The sequence below is a fragment of the Dendropsophus ebraccatus genome, chromosome 9, assembly GCF_027789765.1.
Source record: "Dendropsophus ebraccatus isolate aDenEbr1 chromosome 9, aDenEbr1.pat, whole genome shotgun sequence".
NCBI classification, from domain to species: domain Eukaryota; kingdom Metazoa; phylum Chordata; class Amphibia; order Anura; family Hylidae; genus Dendropsophus; species Dendropsophus ebraccatus.
The window spans coordinates 116107137-116129559 of record NC_091462.1 but is presented as its reverse complement, the minus strand read 5'-3'; the positions used below and the strand labels follow the sequence as shown (position 1 = coordinate 116129559).

Genomic DNA, 22423 nt, shown 5'->3' with positions numbered 1-22423 from the left:
TGGTAGGACTGACAGGATATCATTACTCTATAGGTCAGTCTAAATACAGCGATATGCAGTTAACCCCTTAATGCGGAGCCTATTTTCGTTTTTGTGTTTTTTCCTCCACGTGTTTAAAAGACCATAGCACAATTTTTTCACCTACAGACCCACATGAGCCCTTATTTTTTGCCCTGTGTGAGGTGTCATTTTGTGCGCCATGATCTTTATTTTTTATCGTTACCTTGATTGCGTATATGCAGCTTTTTAATCGCTTTTTATTACCATATTTCTGGATTCTGATGAGCCCAAAAATGTGCAGTTTTACACTTTGACGGGTTTTGTGCTTATACCGTTTACCGTGTGAGATCAGGAATATGATAATTTAATAGTTCGGGCGATTTGCACGCGGCGATACCAAATATATTTATTTATTTATTTTTATTTATAAAATAGGAAAAGAGGGGTGATTCAGACTTTTATTAGGGAAGGGTTTTATTGATAAAAAAAAAAAAAAAAAAAAAAAAAAAAAACTTGTACATTAATTAGAAGTCCCCCTGCAGGGCTTCTAATATAGCTACACTGATCCCTCATAGGGATCAGTATAGTTTGATTTAGGGCCCTATTCCACCGGACGATTATCGTTTGCATAATCGTTAACGATTAACGATCTCAAACGACCGCTATTGAGAAAGACCTGAAAACAATCACTCATTTCAATGGAACGATAATCGTTACTTATGATCGTAATTGCGATCGTTTTTTCTTCGCTATTTATTCGCTATTGCGTTCGTATATATTGTGAACGTTTTCCGAACGAGCAACGATAAAAATAGGTCCAGGTCTTATAAAGCGATCAGCGATTTCTCGCTCGGTCGTTAATCGTTAACTGCATTTCACCCGAACGATTATCGTTTAGATTCGAACGATTTAACGATAATCTGAACGATAATCGTCCGGTGGAATAGGGCCCTTATACAGCACCGATCAATGAGATCGGTGCTCTATTGGTCTGCTCTGCTGCAGACTACATAAATAGAATATTGAGCCGGGATCAGCATCATTCCGACGCTGAGGCCCGGGCTGGTAAGATAAAGGGATCCCCCCACTAGACCACCAATGATGTGCTATGGAGGACTTTTAAATGCAGCTGTCATGTTTGAAAGCTGCATTTAACGGTCTTAATTAGCAGGAGCGGCGATCGGCCGCGCCCAATAATAGCCGCAGTCCCGGGCTGCAGATAGCAGTCGGGATTGCGGCATTTCAGAGTGGGGTCGTGGCGCGGTCCCCTTCTGAACCCCCTTAGTGACGAGATGGTGTAAATGTACGACATCAATCGTAAAGGGGTAATATAGCTTTTCTTATGTTTTACAGTTTTTTTACAGTAACACTTTTTTTGCAAATAGGTGTCATTACAATAGCCCTACGGACCCTACTTATATAATAGAAAAGAGGGGTGACTTTAACTTTTCGGAGAGGGGCTTTGGCATATTTTTAAAAACTTTTTTATTGTTTACGCTTTTTAAAACTCCCTAGTGGAGTCAGTGTTATCGGTGATCGTCATATAGGGTCTGCTGATCGGTAAGGGGCTGCTTTTTTCACTTACACATAAACGCCAAGATCAATGTGCTTAAGGGATTAATGACAGGCGCTGATCCTAACCCGCTATGAAGCGAGCTTAGCTGTAGGGCCGTGGCGTACGGATACAGCATGGGTCATCTGGGCACAGGCACGGTACAGCATTGGTCGGCTAGGGGGTAAAGCAATATATTAGCAAAGAAAAAAAATTCTTTGCTTAGTCTCCGAAGTACACTTTTAGGCTATGTTCACACTACGTACCAATCCGTACGCATTTCGTACGGCGCCGTACATGTGCGGCTGAAACTACGGGCGTGCGAATATTCGATGTGCGGGTGGATGCGTACGCAGTGTGTATGCAATGCGTACGCATTGCGAACGTACGCCCGTGGTCTACTTACGCTTCCCGAGCGCAGTACGTAGCGATCTGACAGCAGTCTTTTACTTGGAAATCCTCGCCTAGCCCCGGACACCCCACAGAACCTTTTGGATCGGCATAAAAGAGCGGAAAAATGAAGAAATCACCACTTCGTACGGAGCCGCGCGATACGCTACGGGCGTAAGTTACAGCCTTCCGGCTGGAAACAATGGTCTGGTTCATTTCTTACGGCGCCGTATACGATCCCGGCGTACATTCGTACGAAGTGTGAACTGTGCGGCCGGGATTGTATACTTTGCATTGTACGCTAACTACGTAAGTTTCCGGCCGCATATTCACGGAGCGCACTAAGGCCAGAAGCTTACGTAGTGTGAACATAGCCTCAGGCTATGTTCCCAAAACTTACTATTTTTTAAAAGAACGGCCACCGGTTTCCATCAAAATAATTTTCACACAATGTATTGAACAGCGGCTGTTGTGATTGCCAAACAATAGCACTCACTGCATGTTGTGAAAACAACGGCCTTTGTTCCATTGATTCCAATACACATCATTGCAGTCTGAAAGGAACCAGCAGCCGTTCTTTTCAAAAATAGTATGTTGTGTGATCATAGCCTTAAAGTGTCACTGTTGTATTTTTTTTTTTTTGCAGAAATCAACAGCACAGGCGACTTTAAGGAACTTTGTAATTAGGTTTATTAGGCAAATATGCCATTATCTGCATTCAAAAAGACTTTCCCCAGGTCCCCCCTCCCTCTCTCATACACTGCTCATTAGCAGGAAATCTCGACTCTTTTACATGAGTCGGGCCCTGTGTAACCTATGGAGGGGGGAAGAGGAAGATTAGTCGGCAGCAGAGAACAAAGGATTACGCAGTGGGAGCTACGTGAAAGCCAGTATTCAGAGGTCAGGGAGGTTATCCAGGAAGTGACATCACCATGTTATTAAGGAAGTGACATCACCATGTTATCCAGGAAGTGACATCACCATGTTATCCAGGAAATGAAGCCTTTATGCAGTGGTAAATGAAGGGAAAAAAGCACTTTATAAGCATTTCCCATAATAAGTGTACATTGGTGATTTGTATAACTTTTGGGGGGCACTACAATACTTTAATAAAAATTTTCACTGGACTTCTCCTTTAACATGCACTTGTAGTCACTGATCCTAACTGATTCAAACTCTTGATCTGTTTCTACAAGTCTTTTGTAAAGTGACAGTACTCACTTTTTTTTTTTTTTTTACTTTTTGCTTTTGCATTTAACCATCAAAAAAAATATAAAATCCCTTAGTATGTTCAGTAATGATCACATTGAGTTCAGTCCAGCAATGTCTTACCACAATAGCTTACACTGAAAAAGAAATGTATTGAAGGAACTTCTTGTGATAAGTTTTTAATTCGATTACACAGTGTACAATCTTACATCTAATCACCTGTAAAAATATTTGGATCATGTCACATGGTCTATTCTGATTTACATAAAGATTACTTATGCAGATGAAGACCCAGCAGTAAAGTGACACAGGTTAAAAGCACCTGGCACGTCATACCAAATCATCAATCATGTTTATTCTCAATATAATTGACATCTCTCGTGACATTGGCCCAGATTTACAGTTGTGTCTTTGCCTTTTGTCTTTTGGCTGAAAAAGGGGCGTACGGAACTTTTCTCCACATTTATTAAGCATTATTTTTAAACACTTTTCCGCCTGGTACAAAAAAGCGGTTTAGTGTATGCAAAAAGGGGTGTAGTGTATGTAAAAAGGGGTGTAGTGTATGTAAAAAGGGGTGTAGTGTATGTAAAAATGGGTGTAATGTATGCAAAACGGGGGGGGGGGGGGTAGTATATGTAAAAAGGGGTTTGGTGTATATAAAAGGGGTGTAGTGTATAAAAAATGGGTGTAATATATGCTTAAAGGGGTGTATTGTATGCAAAACAGGTTGTAGTGTATGCAAAAAGGGGTGTAGTGTATACAAAAAGGAGTGTATTGTATACAAAAAGGGGTGTAGTGTAAACTTTGTAACCAAAAATTAGACAGTCTTTTCAGAAATTTACAACATGGGGAGTTGTTGTATGGTTGTGGCCATATAATTCCCGCAGGGGCTCTCACCCATCATCTGACCTGGCTGTTAGTTTAGATTAAATGTTTTCTTTAGGCTGGAGAGAGCTTGTTCTTTAGTGATTAGGTACCAGTCATCGGGCAGGTCAGCTGGTTGGAGTCTATATTCTTCAGCAAATCTTTCATTAAACTGGGCAAAAATGTATTTCCAGTAATCTGAGGACTGGATGCTGGGGTCGGGTTGGATGGCCCAGTCTGGATAGTAGGTGCGATACTCTTTATATGGGTGAGGTTCCCAACCAGTGTATAAATTTTCAAATGTAGCCTCAGATGTAACATTGGTGCTACATATGTTCGTGAAGAGTTTTTTATTATAAAAAAAGTGGTATCGTCCAAACCCTTGGGGTCTGTGAACAGATGCAAAGTGTTCCTTATGATCAGCCCCTCCGGCCTCACAGGGGACGCAACAGAATGGACACTGATGTCCACATCCAATCACCTTCCTGAACAACTCGTCCTGAGGACTCAATGTCAACTTGGAAAGCACATCCTCAATAGTCATGGTCTTCAGCTCTGATAAGATTTGTGTTTCGGTGTCTTTGAGGAATTGTTGAATATCAGCAGATAACTGCTCAACGTTCACCAAGTTATGGAACGTGATCACATTCATCTCCTTCTGTGGAATGACCAGTTCTGCTTTCAGCATCTCACAGAACTGGTGTAATAAACCTTGAGCAGTGTTGGACTTCAGACACCGGTCATCATTGAGTGCACGTCTGATTACCTTGTCAATGCACGAAAGAAGGTTTTTTTCTAAAGTCTGTAAATTTAACGGATTCCTGTATTTTTTGGTGATGTAATTTAAGATCCATGCTTTGGAAAACATTTCATATGAATTTATATATTCAACATATTGTTTGAATGAGTTTTCTTTGAGGAGTTTCTCCAAGACAGTGCACTGGAAGAAACTTCGGCTACTAAAGGTTAAACTATCAGAACTTCCCAATATATCATCCACAATTTTTGTCCCGAGATGTTTGAAGATATATTGGGTTATGGCCGGTCTGAGGCAGAGATCACAGAAGTGTCTGGCTCTGTTCTGACATTCATCTTTCTTCTGGAATATGCTGAGAAACGTGGAGAAGTATTGAGGTTTTAGTCTCTCCAGGCAGAGTTCTGGGTCATTCTGATGAATAAATCCATCATGTAATGCCTGAAACGCTCCAGAAGCTTTTCCAAAAATGAAAAGCTTGATGTCCAACACAAACTGGGATGTGAAGTGAAGCTTTTTCACAGGTTTGCTCTGAAGTCTTGAATTTATAATATGCAGTAGTTCCCTACAATACACATCAGCATAATCCTCCGATGTCTTCACCTTTTCTTTGATGTATTCCTCACATGTATTAATCAATGAAGATGCAAGATCACCGACCTTATCATAAAGTTCTTGCCGGACATAGAGGGGATTTCTAGAAAATGATGTCCATGAGAGATCAACGTAGCTTTTGTCAACCTTAAAGTTCCTATCCGGACTTGTTGACAAATGTGTCACTTTGATTAAGCTTTCATTGATGTGAGGACCTTTCGAGCTCATGTCTTTCTTCAGTTGTTGTAGCATGACTTGTCCAACATCGCGCCTCTTCAATGGTGAAAACTGGAAATCCGACAAGGTTTTTTTCCACATAGCTTCAAACTCTTGTTTGATTTCTTGGCCACTTAGTTCCCGTTTCTTCTCTCTGCATATTTCTAGGAGTTTGGTTATTTCCTCCTCAATAAATTTCTGACCTTTATTCTGAATATTTTGAATTTCCAACTTTCCTTTCTGAATGAACACGGCCTCATCATATTTATTTAGCGAATTTCTTTCAAGTTCTTTTCTCAGCTGTTTTATGTCTCCTCTGAACTCTTCTCTGTATCTTTCAATGAGATTAACGTTTTTAGAATTATCATAATATCTTTCTAATGATGCGATCATTTTGTTTTCCTCCTCTAGTAGAATATCCTGAAGCTCATTCTTATTCCCATAAGATACTGCTGTAGACTGGTTTTTTACTTGGTTTTCCATCTTGATTGACCAGTCATGAATTCTTTTAATAAATTCCCACTCCCAGTTAGAGAACTCTATGCACAATCTATTGTAAGCTTTGGCCACCAGACTGTTCCTAAAGCTGTAGATGAATTTGTCATATTTCACAGCTTTCCATAAGTTTTCTATCCAAGAGATGAATTCAGAAATATTTAATGGCATTTGAAGGGATTTCTGGGTTTTCATAAATTCAAATAAATATTTTTTAAGCTCAAAGATGTTTGCACTGTAGCCAAGATTTACTGGAGCCATTGGTGGGTCCCCCTGCCATAGCCCGGGAATGTACCAGTTGTGTTTCTCAAGATCATAGTCCATCACATCACTGAAGGTTTTGATGCCATTTTTTTTCTCCATTTTTGCCGCAGTTTTTGTTATTTCATTTAATTGTTCCAGATGTTTCTTCCTGTCTGTCATATTCTTCCCATGAGCGGACACATCACTCACATTCTGATGGACAAACTGACAGCTCGGCTTCTTACCAACATCCTTCATCCTTAGAAATGCATGGACTGCAATCTGTAAAATATCTTTAATCTCCGTGGTGTTCTCCATGGCCATGTTGACTATAGTGATATCACTCAACCCAACCACTAGTGTCGCTAATTCATTGTCATGTTCATAACTTTCATCAAGAGAAGCCAATTCAGGAGCTTTCAACCCTTCAGTGTCAACCACTAGAACATAATCACAGCCCAGCTCTTTTTGGAAAGCTTCTTCTATTTTAATAAGAGTCATGAAGGCTCCTCGTGTGCATCGTCCACTGGCCACCGGGAACTGTAGACCAAACATGGTGTTCAGAAGGGTGGACTTCCCCGTACTCTGCACTCCCAGCACAGTTATCACCCTCATCCTACATTGTCCTCCAGTCTTCTTATCCAGCTCAGTCAGGACATCAGTTATCCACTGTAACGGAATGTTGGAGGCATCTCCATCAATCAGCTCCAGTGGGAACCCATCCAACAGGAGGTCGGCAGCTATTCCTGGAAGATTAGAACATTTCTTCTGGTGATGTTGAATTAGATTTTGTTTCACCATAGAACATTCGGCCTCATAAAACTGCCCCAGCTCACGTAAGAAGTGCTCAATACCAAGAGAGCTATCAGAAATCTTTTGATCTAGTTCCTTCAGTTCCTTTAAGCTATATGATTTAGTGTTTATTTTCTCCATGTACTCGGATTGTAGAGTAGACAGATTGTTTCTAGCAATGGCATCAAGCTTAAATTTCATCCACCTCAGGAAATAGTGTTTTTCTTGTTGTGACCTATTAGTAATGGCCTTACTAAACAGTTTTATACCTTTGGGTATTTGTTGCTCATACTGCTCTTTGCGGATTGCATTTTGTCTTGCCACCAGGTCTGACTGATATTTTTGTGCATCTTTGTCTCCTTGGTTTTTCATTCTGCAGCATTCTTTCTCTAATTTAGACAATTCCTTCCAAGGATCTCTCTGTAGTCTCATTGTTCTCTTCTTATAATCTGCTACGTCCTGGATTTCTCTGATGATCTTCTCTGCATCCTCATTTGCTTTCTGACATTCGGCTACATTTTCATCTGTAACAAATGGATGTCCTGAGATCTTTTGGGAAATGTCCCCCAATTTAACCCTTCGGTGATGATTTTTTAATACATGTTTAATCTTCATTTGGATTTTTTTGGTCATCGAAGCCTTGTTGTCACCTTTATTCTTCACTATTACACATGTGTTATCGCTGTTCAGCAAAGGTAAAAGATCCTTTAGAAATTTTGCAGTCTCTCTGCTGACATCTTTGCCAGTTCCTGGGGTAACAATGAAGTAAAATTTAGTATCTATGTTCCCACAGTTTGATAGAAGTCTGAATTCTCTTTCATCAATATTCTCCATAAAGATGAACACAGCCGAGGAGATGTGACCCAAGAACAAAAATTCTTCCCAGCCGGATTCTAAGTCTCCTCGTAGATTGGTCACGGCAATGGGCTCAGGAAAAATATCAGATTTACCAGAAGGAAAATACCAAGATATTTCGACAAGCCTGTCAGATATTCTTCTCTCTAGGTTTCCTCCCTCCACATTGTCATGTATGAAGAAGCTGTAATGTTGTTCTTCTGGATTCAGAATGTGGTTAAGAGTTTTAGATTTTGATAGTTTGTTTTTCCCAAGTCTGACAAAGGAGAAGACCGGCATCTCAATATTCACCACGTTGTCTTCCATGAAGCCCTTACTGTCTGCTAATGACTCAGGTCTCCATTTCTTCACAATGTCTCTCATTGCCCAAAGCATGAAGGTGCCATCAGGACCATCTCCTGGGGGCAGCAGCAGAGGAACCGAAAACTGACACATGGACATCTTTGTTATGATCTCTTGTTGTAGAAACCGATCAGAGCAATAAAGAAGAACACAGATAACATCAAGTGGGTGGATGGATTGGGACTTTGCCGTCTCTAGCATGCTTAACATATGGAATAGATCATTTTCTTCATTGGCCTCCAAATCATCAAGCAATGAGTTCCTGGCAGTGATGTTGAGAGACATGATCTTCCTCAGGGCACACCAGATGATGTCTGCTATCCTTTGAGGCTTACAGTCTGTTAGAGCCTCTGGTCCAATACTCAGAATATCCCGTAATGTCAGTTTAGAAAGTACAAAGTTTTCCATGTTCAGCTCTCGCACCAGGTCACTAAAAGCCTTTCTTCTCTCTAAAGAAAGAAAGAAAGATCATCAGTAATACAGAGGTCAAGAAGTAAGCCTGATCTACAGATAGTTACTGTTAATGTTATGGAGATTTACTTGCTGTCAGTGTTTCCTCATTAATAATTATAACTTTCTAATAGTTTAGTCTGGGCTGAGGGGCTGGGGGCGACGGCTAGTTGTTATGTGGATGTCGTCTGGAGGGGAGGAAGGCTGTAGGATTAAGTATGTGTGTGGGGTAGATGTTTGTATGGCTGGGGTCGGGGAGTTGTCTGTATGGCGGGGAGGGGGGTCGGGTCGTAGGCGGTGGATGCCGTCTGCAGGGGAGGGAAGCTGTAGGATTTAGTGTGTGTGTGTGTGTGTGTGTGTGTGTGTGTGTGTAGTGGTTGAAAACCAGGGAGTTCACTTAACTGCAAACGCCCCCTGATTTCCTAATACTGCGTACAACCCTAAATACTAAGATCCCCTCTACCACATACATAGAAGTGTTAGATTGTTATGTATCATCTATGACTGCAGCAAAGAGGTGAGAGAAATCTAAAAGCTCTGTACCCCTCACAAGCGTCCTACCTTGGCTGCCGGCCATGGTGATGCGGTAAAGCTTTCCAGCTGGCGCTCTGGTTCTCAGGGACGACCTGAAGAAAATGTATCACAAAACAATCAGTAACTTATGTAATTCACCGATCCAGCATTTTCAAACTCTCAAGACCAATACATAGAGAATTATTCTACAAAAAAGCTACATCATAAGTTAAAAACTTCCATTAAAAAAAAATAAAACAAAAAGACACATTGAAAGTTTTGATCACTCAAACCACGACCGATCAGGAGAACGAGCCAGAAGAAGTCTGCGACTAGCACAACTACTCTCAGCTCTCACTTGACCTGGACGGACTTGTAATGCAAGTCTATGGCACCTAACCTATCACCTACAGTCCATGGCTGCACTCTGTCGGCTGCCTTGATGTCGCCTTTGATTCTGCTTTGTCATTCAAACCGCACATTCAGCCCCATGACAAACAAGACCATCCACAATCAGTCCCCTCTATACATCTTTGACCTCAGCTCCCAATATCATCCCTTGCACATCCTACAATCCCCACATGTGCGCAACAAGATTTCTCCCAAGCTCCACTATACTCTGGAACACTCTACCCCAACACATCCGGCTCTCATCCACCATTACAGCCTTCAAAAGCATCAGAAAATCCATCTCTATACACTAGGCTACAACCTACAATAGCTCTGCACTACATTGCACTTCATCTCTCACCTACTGTCCCTCCCCCCTTGCCTTGTAGAGTGAAAGCCCTCATGGGCAGGCTCCTCTCTCCCTATGTAAGCCCTGGGGGGCAGTGTCCTCTCTCCCTATGTAAGCCCTGGCGGGCAGGGTCCTCTCTCCCTATGTAAGCCCTGGTGGGCAGGCTCCTCTCTCCCTATGTAAGCCCTGGCGGGCAGCCTCCTCTCTCCCTATGTAAGCCCTGGGGGGCAGGGTCCCCTCTCCCTTTGTAAGCCCTTGCGGGCATGGTCCTCTCTCCTTATGTAAGTCCTCGCGGGCAGGCTCCTCTCTCCCTATGTAAGCCCTCGCGGGCAGGGTCCTCTCTCCCTATGTAATACCTGGCGGGCAGGGTCCTCTCTCCCTATGTAAGCCCTGGGGGGCAGGGTCCCCTCTCCCTTTGTAAGCCCTTGCGGGCATGGTCCTCTCTCCTTATGTAAGCCCTTGCGGGCATGGTCCTCTCTCCTTATGTAAGTCCTCGCGGGCAGGCTCCTCTCTCCCTATGTAAGCCCTCGATGGCAGGGTCCTCTCTCCCTATGTAAGCCCTCGATGGCAGGGTCCTCTCTCCCTATGTAAGCCCTAGTGAGAGCAGAAGCGGATTATAATGGGTCCGTTTCGGGCGGTAGCCCGGGGCCCTGAGCTCCTGGGGGGCCCATGGCCACCCAAAAAGACTTATACTTTCAGTAGTGTATTGTCTCCTTGCCACAGTTCTGCCGTGATTTGCAAAAAAAAACCCCAAAAACTGCTTTTTTTACCACAATTTTGCACAAATCAGGGCATTCATGACATTATCTATTCTGTACTATGAACACCACACTAGTGCTGCCAAAGTACAGTGGGGGGGTGGGGGGGGACAGGCTTGGTCAACAGCCCGGGGCCTATGGTAAAGTTAATCAGCCCCTGAGTGAGAGGTCTATCGAAGTGGATCAAAGAGATACTAATTCTCAATGGAGCGCTGGAGTCCTAAGTTCAAATCCCACCAAGGGCAACATCTGCAAAGAGTTTGTATGTTCTCTCCGTGTTTGCGTGGGTTTTCTCCGGGTACTCTGGTTTCTTCCCACACCCAAAGAAAACTTACAGATCTCATCCCATCTCATTCCTGGACCCCAGCATGGCTCCCATCTCATTCCTAGTCCCCAGCATGGCTCTCCATCTCACTCCTAGTCCCCAGCAGTGCTCCTCATCTCGTTCCTAGTCCTCAGTATGGCTCCCATCTCATTCCTGGACCCCAGCATGGCTCCCATCTCATTCCTGGACCCCAGCATGGCTCCCATCTCATTCCTAGTCCCCAGCATGGCTCCCCATCTCATTCCTAGTCCCCAGTATGACTGCCATCTCATTCCTAGTCCCCAGCATGGCTCCCCATCTCATTCTTAGTCCCCAGCATGGCTCCCATCTCATTCCTAGTCCCCAGCATGACTCCCCATCTCATTCCTAGTCCCCAGCATGGCTCCGATCTCATTCCTAGTCCCCAGCATGGCTCCCATCTCCTTCCCTGTCCCCAGCATGGCTCCCATCTCATTCCTAGTCCCCAGCATGGCTCCCATCTCATTCCTAGTCCCCAGCATGGCTCTCCCTCTCACTCCTAGTCCCCAGCATGGCTCTCCCTCTCACTCCTAGTCCCCAGCAGTGTTCCTCATCTTGTTCCTAGTCCTCAGCATGGCTCCCCATTTCATTCCCAGTCCCCAGTATGGCTTCCATCTCATTCCTAGTCCCCAACATGACTCCCATCTCATTCCTACTCCCCAGCATGGCTCCCATCTCATTCCTAGTCCCCAGCATGGCTCCCCATCTCATCCCTAGTCCCCAGCATGGCTCCCATCTCATCCCTAGTTCCCAGCATGACTCCCATCTCATTCCTAGTCCCCAGCATGGCTCCCCATCTCATTCCTAGTCCCCAGCATGGCTCCCCATCTCATTTCTAGTCCCCAGCATGGATCCCCATCTCATTCCTAGTCCCCAGCATGGCTCCCCATCTCATTCCTAGTCCCCAGCATGGCTCCCATCTCATTTCTGGTCCCCAGCATGGCTTCCATCTCATTCCTAGTCCCCAGCATGGCTCCCATCTCATTCCTAGTCCCCAGTATGACTCCCATCTCATTCCTAGTCCCCATCATGATTCCCATCTCATCCCTAGTCCCCAGCATGGCTCTCCATCTCATTCCTATTCCCAGCATGGCTCCCATTTCATTTCTGGACCCCAGCATGGCTCCCATCTCATTCCTAGTCCCCAGCAGGCTCCCATCTCATTCCTGCTCCCCAGCATGGCTCCCATCTCATTCCTGCTCCCCAGCATGGCTCCCATCTCATTCCTAGTCCCCAGCATGACTCCCATCTCATTTCTAGTCTCCAGCATGACTCCCATCTCATTCCTGCTCCCTAGCATCACTCCCATCTCATTCCTAGTCCCCATCATGACTCCCATCTCATTTCTAGTCTCCAGCATGACTTCCATCTCATTTCTAGTCCCCAGCATGGCTCTCCATCTCACTCCTAGTCCCCAGCATGGCTCCCATCTCATTCCTGGACCCCAGCATGACTCCCATCTCATTCCTGGACCCCAGCATGGCTCCCATCTTTTTCCTAGTCCCCAGCATGACTCCCATCTCATTCCTAGTCCTCAGAAGTGCTCCTCATCTCGTTCCTAGTCCTCAGCCTGGCTCCCCATCTCATTCCTAGTCTCCAGCATTGCTCCCATCTCATTCCTACTCCCCAGCATAGCTCCCATCTCATTCCTACTCCCCAGCATGGCTCCCATCTCATTCCTACTCCCCAGCATAGCTCCCATCTCATTCCTAGTCCCCAGCATGGCTCCCCATCTCATTCCTGCTCCCCAGCATGGCTCCCATCTCATTCTTAGTCCCCAGCATGGCTCCCATGTCATTCCTGCTCCCCAGCATGGCTCCCATCTCATTCCTAGTCCCCAGCATGGCTCCCCGTCTTATTCCAACTCCCAATGTGGCAAAACAGTACAAAAGCAGTTAAACTACAAATTGTCTAGAAATCAGTCATTTAGAGGCTCCTACCTTCTCCCTGTGAGATGTGCAGAGAAGTTGTTCACTTCATCTTCAGTGTAGCTGTCTCATTGCATCCTATATACATCTTATATATAAGGAATTAGGTGAACATCTAGTAGACAAAGCAATAAGGAAAACATCATAGTGAAAAACAATGCAATAATGTGAACTTCCTTACAGTGTCCTACTAGCCAGCATGGCTCCTCATATCATTCCTAGTCCCCAGCATGGCTCCTCATATCATTCCTAGTCCCCAGCATGGCTCCTCATATCATTCCTAGTCCCCAGCATGGCTCCCCATCTCATTCCTAGTCCCCAGTATGGCTCCTCATATCATTCCTAGTCCCCAGCATGGCTCCTCATATCATTCCTAGTCCCCAGCATGGCTCCCCATCTCATTCCTAGTCCCCAGTATGGCTCCTCATATCATTCCTAGTCCCCAGCATGGCTCCTCATATCATTCCTAGTCCCCAGTATGGCTCCTCATATCATTCCTAGTCCCCAGCATGGCTCCTCATATCATTCCTAGTCCCCAGCATGGCTCCCCATCTCATTCCTAGTCCCCAGCATGGCTCCTCATCTCATTCCTAGTCCCCAACATGGTTCCTGTCTCATTCTTAGTCCCCAGCATGGCTCCCTATATCACTTCTAGTCTCCAGAATGGCTCCCCATGTCATTCATAGTCCCCAGCATGGCTCCTCATCTCACTTCTAGTCCCCAGCATGGCTCCCCATGTCACTTCTAGTCTCCAGCATGGCTCCCCATCTTATTCCTACTCCTCAGCATGGCTCCCCATGCCATCTCTAGTCTCCAGCATTGCTCCCTATCTCATTCCTACTCCCCAGCATGGCTCCCCATCTTATACCTACTCCTCAGCATGGCTCCCTATCTCATTCCTACTCCCCAGCATGGCTCCCCATCTTATACCTACTCTTCAGCATGGCTCCCATCTCATTTCTGGTTCCCAGTATGGCTCCCCATCTCATTCCTAGTCTCCAGCATGGCTCCTCATCTCATTCCTAGTCTCCAGCATGGCTCCTCATCTCATTCCTAGTCTCCAGCATGGCTCCCCATCTCATTCCTAGTCTCCAGCATGGCTCCTCATCTCATTCCTAGTCTCCAGCATGGCTCCTCATCTCATTCCTAGTCTCCAGCATGGCTCCCCATCTCATTCCTAGTCTCCAGCATTGCTCCCCATCTCATTCCAATTCTCAATGCAGCAAAACAGTACAAAGTAGTTAAATTACAAGTCGTCTACAAATCAGTCATTCAGAGCCTCCTACCTTCTCCCTGTCAGGTGTGCAGTGGAGTCATACACTTCATCTTCTGTATATCTGTCTCATTGCATCCTAAATACATCATATATAAGGAATCAGGTAAACGTCTAATGGACAAAGCAATAAGGAAAACATCATAGTGAAAAACAATGCAATAAAATTAACTTCCTTATAGTGTGATCTATAGACTGTTATTACAGGGTCCATCCTGGAGTGTATATAGATACCTGTACTGATACTTTGCTCCAAGCAAGATAAGATAAACTGTTACTAAATCACAGACACACACAGTACACACCTCGTATGTACCCCCATATATATATATATATATATATATATATATATACCCTTATATTTACACTAATATATACAGTCATCTATACCCTCATCTACACACTCATATAAACCATCATATATACACTCACTAACAAACCCTAACTCAACAACAAATAAAAGTGTAATTATGATGTATGTGTGATGTAATGATGTACAATACTAGAGCAAAAGAAGAAGTTTATTGGGGAAAATGGTACAACAGGGTTCTAGGACCCTGTTAATGCCTCTAGCCTGGATACAAGATGAGATACGGTTGGGCACCTCTAGCCTGGATACAAGACGAGATACGACTGGACATGGAGGATACAAGATGAGATACGGTTGGGCACCTCTAGCCTGGATACAAGATGAGATACGACTGGACATGGAGGATACAAGATGAGATACAGTTGGGCACCTCTAGCCTGGATACAAGATGAGATACGACTGGACATGGAGGATACAAGATGAGATACGGTTGGGCACCTCTAGCCTGGATACAAGATGAGATACGACTGGACATGGAAGATACAAGATTAGATACGGTTGGGCACCTCTAGCCTGGATACAAGATGAGATATGACTGGACATGGAGGATACAGGACGAGATACGGTTGGGCACCTCTAGCCTGGATACAAGATGAGATACGACTGGACATGGAGGATACAAGATGAGATACGGTTGGGCACCTCTAGCCTGGATACAAGATGAGATACGACTGGACATGGAGGATACAAGATGAGATACGGTTGGGCACCTCTAGGCTGGATACAAGATGAGATACGACTGGACATGGAGGATACAAGATGAGATACGGTTGGGCACCTCTAGCCTGGATACAAGATGAGATACGACTGGACATGGAGGATACAAGATTAGATACGGTTGGGCACCTCTAGCCTGGATACAAGATGAGATATGACTGGACATGGAGGATACAGGACGAGATACGGTTGGGCACCTCTAGCCTGGATACAAGATGAGATACGACTGGACATGGAGGATACAAGATGAGATACGGTTGGGCACCTCTAGCCTGGAGATACAGTTGGGCCCCCGGAGCCTGTTCACCATGGTGATGTCCTCATGTAACCAGTCACCACTACTCTCAGCAGCTTGGTCATAGTATCCTGGATGGCGGCAATTCCTGAACCATCCTGCTTCTCTCAGTCCGGTGACGTCTCCTCATAGACTGTCCGCTGGGCTATATGTCTATCAGTGTGTCACTCGGGCATGTCTATTGGTCACTGGTCTTCCACAAAGTGGTACACTATCCAAAAATAGCCTCTTTTTTATATAGGACGGTACGAGAAGCACTTTTACGTCCTCTTGTGGCGCAGGATGAACAAAAACTCTGAAAAAAATGGAAATGTGTGCAGCATTTTTTTATTTTTTTTTTTTATTATTTCTTTGCAACATATAAAAGCCGTAAAACTATTACTTAGTCTCCCTGGCTGGGAGTACAAGGTAAGAGGTCTGCGTTGTTCCATCTGCTTCTCCTTGTTATTTATGGTGTTGGTTTCCATTTTGGTGGCAATTGCTGTGGCGGCACTGTGTCTGTGGGTGATGTGGCCCAGAGCCCAGGGGGGCAATGTCTGGCAGCGCTGGTGATGCTCCCTCCTGTGGCGCAGTTGCTGTTGTGGTGGTGGTCGCCTTGTGGGGATGCATCACAGTTTATCAGGAACCTTGACGTGGTGTCTGCGCTTATGCCTTTTGATCAAAATGTGACTTACTCTTGGTTGTTAGTAGTAAATGGTGGTAAGAAGCAGACGGTCTTAAAGGCATTGTGGACGTGCGGCCATGTCTAATTCTTCTCTCCGTTGAGTATATTAAGTTAGACCCTTCTGTCAGTGATGAAATAAAGGGTGACAGCCAGTTTCTTAAAATTACCCATCTGGTGTAGAATAAACACTTATTTAGTAATGGTTTAGAGAGGATGTACCACCAGGTACATCCTCTTGAATTTAACATACCGAAAGAACAGCACCGTCATGGGGAAGCCGGTGCCGCGGTCCGTTTTTCGAGCTGCGGCCCAGTTCCCGTGTACGGCGCCATTCTATCCAGTGGTACCGGGCCGTGCTGAAGCACTGGAGGTCGGCCGGCCCGCCTTCAGTGGGAGGGAATTCCCTCCCCTCTATGACCCGGATCCATTGATTCTGATGGAGCCGCGTCATACAGGGGAGGGCCGGCCGACCTCCAGTGCTTCAGCACCGACCCGGTACCGCTGGTTAGAACGGCGCCGTACACGGGAACTGGGCCACGGTTAGAAAAACAGACCGCGGCACCGGCTTCCCCATGACGGAACACACCGTTCTATTGGTGTGTTAAATTCAAGAGGATGTACCTGGTGGTACATCCTCTTTAAGGTTGTCCTCCATTACTCCTTCCGCTCCGCTGTCTTTTATCGTCTTCCTACAGAGAAGCTGGGGTGAACAATGGCTTATGTGGAGGATTCTAAATTGGATGAAGTTATGTCCCTCTGCTAGTGATACATTATTACTAAATTTTTTAGAATATTACGCCACAGCTCCTGCCCCCACGGCCCCAATCTCTCTTCCACCTGGATCGGGTATTTGACCCCAGACGTTTATAAATAAACATATTTGTCTGTGCCCATACCTTTGAAGGGTTAGCATCACTTTATTTTGACTATAGTAAAACATACAAGAGTTTTTAGTATTATTCGCTGCACGCTTTAACTGAAAAAACTAAACAAAAGAAAACATATGTTTCCTATCTATTGCAAATTCCTCTCACAATTCACAAAATTTGCGAATCCTTCCATTATAAAACAATTGCACCACCCATACCATACCTCGAGAAACTGCTTATTGACCAATTTTCCAAACTCGGAGCTATTGACGTTATCCCAGAGAGTAGAACAACCTAAGTGCCCCCCTACTTTATACCTACACCCTACTTCTTTCCAAATTCTATCCCTCATGTGCAAAATTGTACAACCAGCGTTTGCTACACCTAAGTCCTAGGACCATGATTTTCTTTAGCCAGTTATGCCCAATCCACACAGGAGCTGAACCGCCATCTCAATTATCGCCAACCGCTCGGCCATTCCAATAGGTAGTTGTTTCCATTTAGCAGCCCTGCTGCTAAGTGTATGTACAGTATATAGGGCAGTGCTAACTTTTATTCCAGGTCTCAAAGGGGTTTAAAGTGAATGTGCCATCAGTACATTCCCTTTAAAAACCATTTCCCCATATTTCTCTTCCTTTCCCCAGCATATACATTACTCACATAGGGAGGCTTCATCTCTTCTGTTGGTTTCAGCCACTTTTCTCCTCTTAGCTGCTGCCCAGGAAGTTCTGTAGTTTCTGTCTTATCTATTACTGGTGACCCCTCTTATCTCTATAGCTACTGCCATTTTATGCCCCCTCTTATCTCTATAGCTACTGCCATTTTATGCCCCCTCTTATCTCTAGCTGCCACTATCTTGTGTCCCCCCTTATCTCCAGCTGCCGCCATTTTGTGTCAGCCTGTCAGTGTGCAGCCATTTTGTGTCAGCCTGTCAGTGTGCAGCCATTTTGTGTCAGCCTGTCAGAGTGCCGCCATTTTGTGTCAGCCTGTCAGTGTGCAGCCATTTTGTGTCAGCCTGTCAGTGTGCAGCCATTTTGTGTCAGCCTGTCAGAGTGCCGCCATTTTGTGTCAGCCTGTCAGTTTGCAGCCATTTTGTGTCAGGCTGTCAGAGTGCCGCCATTTTGTGTCAGCCTGTCAGTGTGCAGCCATTTTGTGTCGGCCTGTCAGTGTGCAGCCATTTTGTGTCGGCCTGTCAGTGTGCAGCCATTTTGTGTCAGCCTGTCAGTGTGTAGTCACTGCTCTGGCCTGGGGATTCTCTGTCCTGGCTTGTAAACCATCCCCCTTCCTCATGGCTAATTTGCATCAGTTGTCCTGTCACTTCTGATTGGCCTGTTAGTCACATGGTGCTTGCTGACCAATAAGCAGGCAGGCTGGGATACTGATCACATGATCATGCTGAGGGAATCTCTATTATATGGATGTCAGTAATGGCCGTGCACCTTCCCAGCTACAATATACGGCTGTTTCCTCACACAGGCAGGTACTTTACTATATGGGATTACCTCACATATATCTGTCTATTACTGACTGTTATATACAACTCTGCTACCCGGGAAAGCTGGGTGCTTGTATGTGTGACTGAGACTGACGGGCAGAAGTGTATATGTTATTCCTGCACAGAGGGGGAGGTATACAGAGATAGCAGGAGAGACAGAGAAGGGGGAGATATACAGAGATAGCAGGAGAGACAGAGAAGGGGGGAGATATACAGAGATAGCAGGAGAGACAGAGAAGGGGGAGATATACAGAGATAGCAGGAGAGACAGAGAAGGGGGGATATACAGAGATAGCAGGAGAGACAGAGAAGGGGGGATATACAGAGATAGCAGGAGAGACAGAGAAGGGGAGATATACAGAGATAGCAGGAAATGGAGAGACAGAGAAGGGGGAGATATACAGAGATAGCAGGAGAGACAGAGAAGGGGGGAGATATACAGAGATAGCAGGAGAGACAGAGAAGGGGAAGATATACAGAGATAGCAGGAGAGAGAGAAAATGGGGAGATATACAGAGATAGCAGGAGAGACAGAGAAGGGGGAGATATACAGAGATAGCAGGAGAGACAGAGAAGGGGGGAGATATACAGAGATAGCAGGAGAGACAGAGAAGGGGAGATATACAGAGATAGCAGGAAATGGAGAGACAGAGAAGGGGGAGATATACAGAGATAGCAGGAGAGACAGAGAAGGGGAAGATATACAGAGATAGCAGGAGAGACAGAGAAGGGGAAGATATACAGAGATAGCAGGAGAGAGAGAAAATGGGGAGATATACAGAGATAGCAGGAGAGACAGAGAAGGGGAAGATATACAGAGATAGCAGGAGAGAGAGAAAATGGGGAGATATACAGAGATAGCAGGAGAGACAGAGAAGGGGGGATATACAGAGATAGCAGGAGAGACAGAGAAGAGGGGATATACAGAGATAGCAGGAGAGACAGAGAAGGGGGAGATATACAGAGATAGCAGGAGAGACAGAGAAGGGGGGATATACAGAGATAGCAGGAGAGACAGAGAAGGGGAGATATACAGAGATAGCAGGAAATGGAGAGACAGAGAAGGGGGAGATATACAGAGATAGCAGGAGAGACAGAGAAGGGGAAGATATACAGAGATAGCAGGAGAGACAGAGAAGGGGAAGATATACAGAGATAGCAGGAGAGAGAGAAAATGGGGAGATATACAGAGATAGCAGGAGAGACAGAGAAGGGGAAGATATACAGAGATAGCAGGAGAGAGAGAAAATGGGGAGATATACAGAGATAGCAGGAGAGACAGAGAAGGGGGAGATATACAGAGATAGCAGGAGAGACAGAGAAGGGGGGAGATATACAGAGATAGCAGGAGAGACAGAGAAGGGGAAGATATACAGAGATAGCAGGAGAGAGAGAAAATGGGGAGATATACAGAGATAGCAGGAGAGACAGAGAAGGGGGAGATATACAGAGATAGCAGGAGAGACAGAGAAGGGGGGAGATATACAGAGATAGCAGGAGAGACAGAGAAGGGGAGATATACAGAGATAGCAGGAAATGGAGAGACAGAGAAGGGGGAGATATACAGAGATAGCAGGAGAGACAGAGAAGGGGAAGATATACAGAGATAGCAGGAGAGACAGAGAAGGGGAAGATATACAGAGATAGCAGGAGAGAGAGAAAATGGGGAGATATACAGAGATAGCAGGAGAGACAGAGAAGGGGAAGATATACAGAGATAGCAGGAGAGAGAGAAAATGGGGAGATATACAGAGATAGCAGGAGAGACAGAGAAGGGGGAGATATACAGAGATAGCAGGAGAGACAGAGAAGGGGGGATATACAGAGATAGCAGGAGAGACAGAGAAGGGGAGATATACAGAGATAGCAGGAAATGGAGAGACAGAGAAGGGGGAGATATACAGAGATAGCAGGAGAGACAGAGAAGGGGAAGATATACAGAGATAGCAGGAGAGACAGAGAAGGGGAAGATATACAGAGATAGCAGGAGAGAGAGAAAATGGGGAGATATACAGAGATAGCAGGAGAGACAGAGAAGGGGAAGATATACAGAGATAGCAGGAGAGAGAGAAAATGGGGAGATATACAGAGATAGCAGGAGAGACAGAGAAGGGGGAGATATACAGAGATAGCAGGAGAGACAGAAGGGGGAGATATACAGAGATAGCAGGAGAGACAGAGAAGGGAAGATATACAGAGATAGCAGGAGAGACAGAGAAGGGGGAGATATACAGAGATAGCAGGAGAGACAGAGAAGGGGGGAGATATACAGAGATAGCAGGAGAGACAGAGAAGGGGGATATACAGAGATAGCAGGAGAGACAGAGTAGGGGGAGATATACAGAGATAGCAGGAGAGACAGAGAAGGGGAGAGATATACAGAGATAGCAGGAGAGACAGAGGAGGGGGAGATATACAGAGATAGCGGGAGATGGAGACAGAGAAGGGGGGAGATATACAGAGATAGCAGGAAATGGAGAGACAGAGAAGGGGGAGATATACAGAGGTAGCAGAAGAGACAGCGAAGGGGGAGATATACAGAGATAGCGGGAGATGGAGACAGAGGAGGGGGGAGATATACAGAGATAGTGGGAGATGGAGACAGAGAAGGGGGGAGATATACAGAGATAGCAGGAAATGGAGAGACAGAGAAGGGGGAGATATACAGAGGTAGCAGAAGAGACAGCGAAGGGGGAGATACAGAGATAGCGGGAGATGGAGACAGAGGAGGGGGGAGATATACAGAGATAGCGGGAGATGGAGACAGAGGAGGGGGGAGATATACAGAGATAGCGGGAGATGGAGACAGAGGAGGGGGGAGATATACAGAGATAGCGGGAGATGGAGACAGAGGAGGGGGGAGATATACAGAGATAGCGGGAGATGGAGACAGAGAAGGGGGGAGATATACAGAGATAGCGGGAGATGGAGACAGAGAAGGGGGGAGATATACAGAGATAGCGGGAGATGGAGACAGAGAAGGGGGGAGATATACAGAGATAGCAGGAAATGGAGAGACAGAGAGGGGGGGGGGGGGAGAAAGAGGGTAAGAGACTCCCCAGAAAATTATTCACACATTTCTACTGGTGGTAAAGAGATGTATATTAAGGAACTGGATGAAGTAATATGAAACTACATCTGTCAAAGAAAACAGCTGTAAAAAGACCCCAAGAAAAACCTGTTGTGTGGCTGTGGCCATTAAGTGCATCTTACCTTCTAGGTTTGTGCTGAAGTAATTTACTCCTTCTTCAGTGATACTGTCTGATTGCATCTTATACAGATCATATATATATATATATATATATATATATTTCTATTCGTCCTACGGCAGCACAGGAAAACAATTGGGTTAACATGAGTTTCATCCTACTAGGCAGAAGAAACAAACAATTAGAGCTTGAACAGGTGACCATACCTAGCCCTAATTGCCCTGCTATAAGAAGATCCCAGAAAGGACACCACACAAGTTTTTTGTTTCTTCTGCAAGGCAGAAGGTGGTTTTTTTCTTAAATCTAATATTTATTTCCTTTCTTTACAGGTACATCTGGGGCTCTGTTCATGCTTTGCATGTTCTATTCCCAATTATTTATATGTATATTATAAGAAGCTCTGCCCTTGGTAAGTCCAGGTCATCTTCTTTATGGGGTAAAGCTCTGGCCCTCTTGGGGGGGACATCTTTATTATACTAGCAGGTGGCTCTGTA

General features: G+C 45.2%; 1 protein-coding gene across 4 annotated transcripts; it reads right to left on the bottom strand.

The window, feature by feature from the left end:
* Nucleotides 1-3314: 3314 nt before the first annotated feature.
* Nucleotides 3315-18285, bottom strand: LOC138801630 (up-regulator of cell proliferation-like). Of its 4 annotated transcripts, none has more exons than XM_069984662.1 (5): nt 17886-18285; nt 14324-14389; nt 13050-13152; nt 9318-9382; nt 3315-8755 (listed from the first exon to the last, which is right to left on the bottom strand). In XM_069984662.1, the coding sequence occupies exons 4-5, from the start codon at nt 9331-9333 to the stop codon at nt 4068-4070; spliced, it is 4704 nt and encodes a 1567-aa protein (XP_069840763.1). In that variant the 5' UTR covers nt 9334-9382; nt 13050-13152; nt 14324-14389; nt 17886-18285; the 3' UTR covers nt 3315-4067. The 4 variants fall into 4 exon arrangements, with proteins under 4 accessions (XP_069840763.1, XP_069840762.1, XP_069840761.1 ...); XM_069984661.1 differs by lacking the exon at nt 17886-18285 and adding an exon at nt 15165-15226 and having other exon boundaries at nt 14324-14424; XM_069984660.1 differs by lacking the exon at nt 17886-18285 and adding an exon at nt 14930-15002 and having other exon boundaries at nt 14324-14424.
* Nucleotides 18286-22423: the final 4138 nt, after the last annotated feature.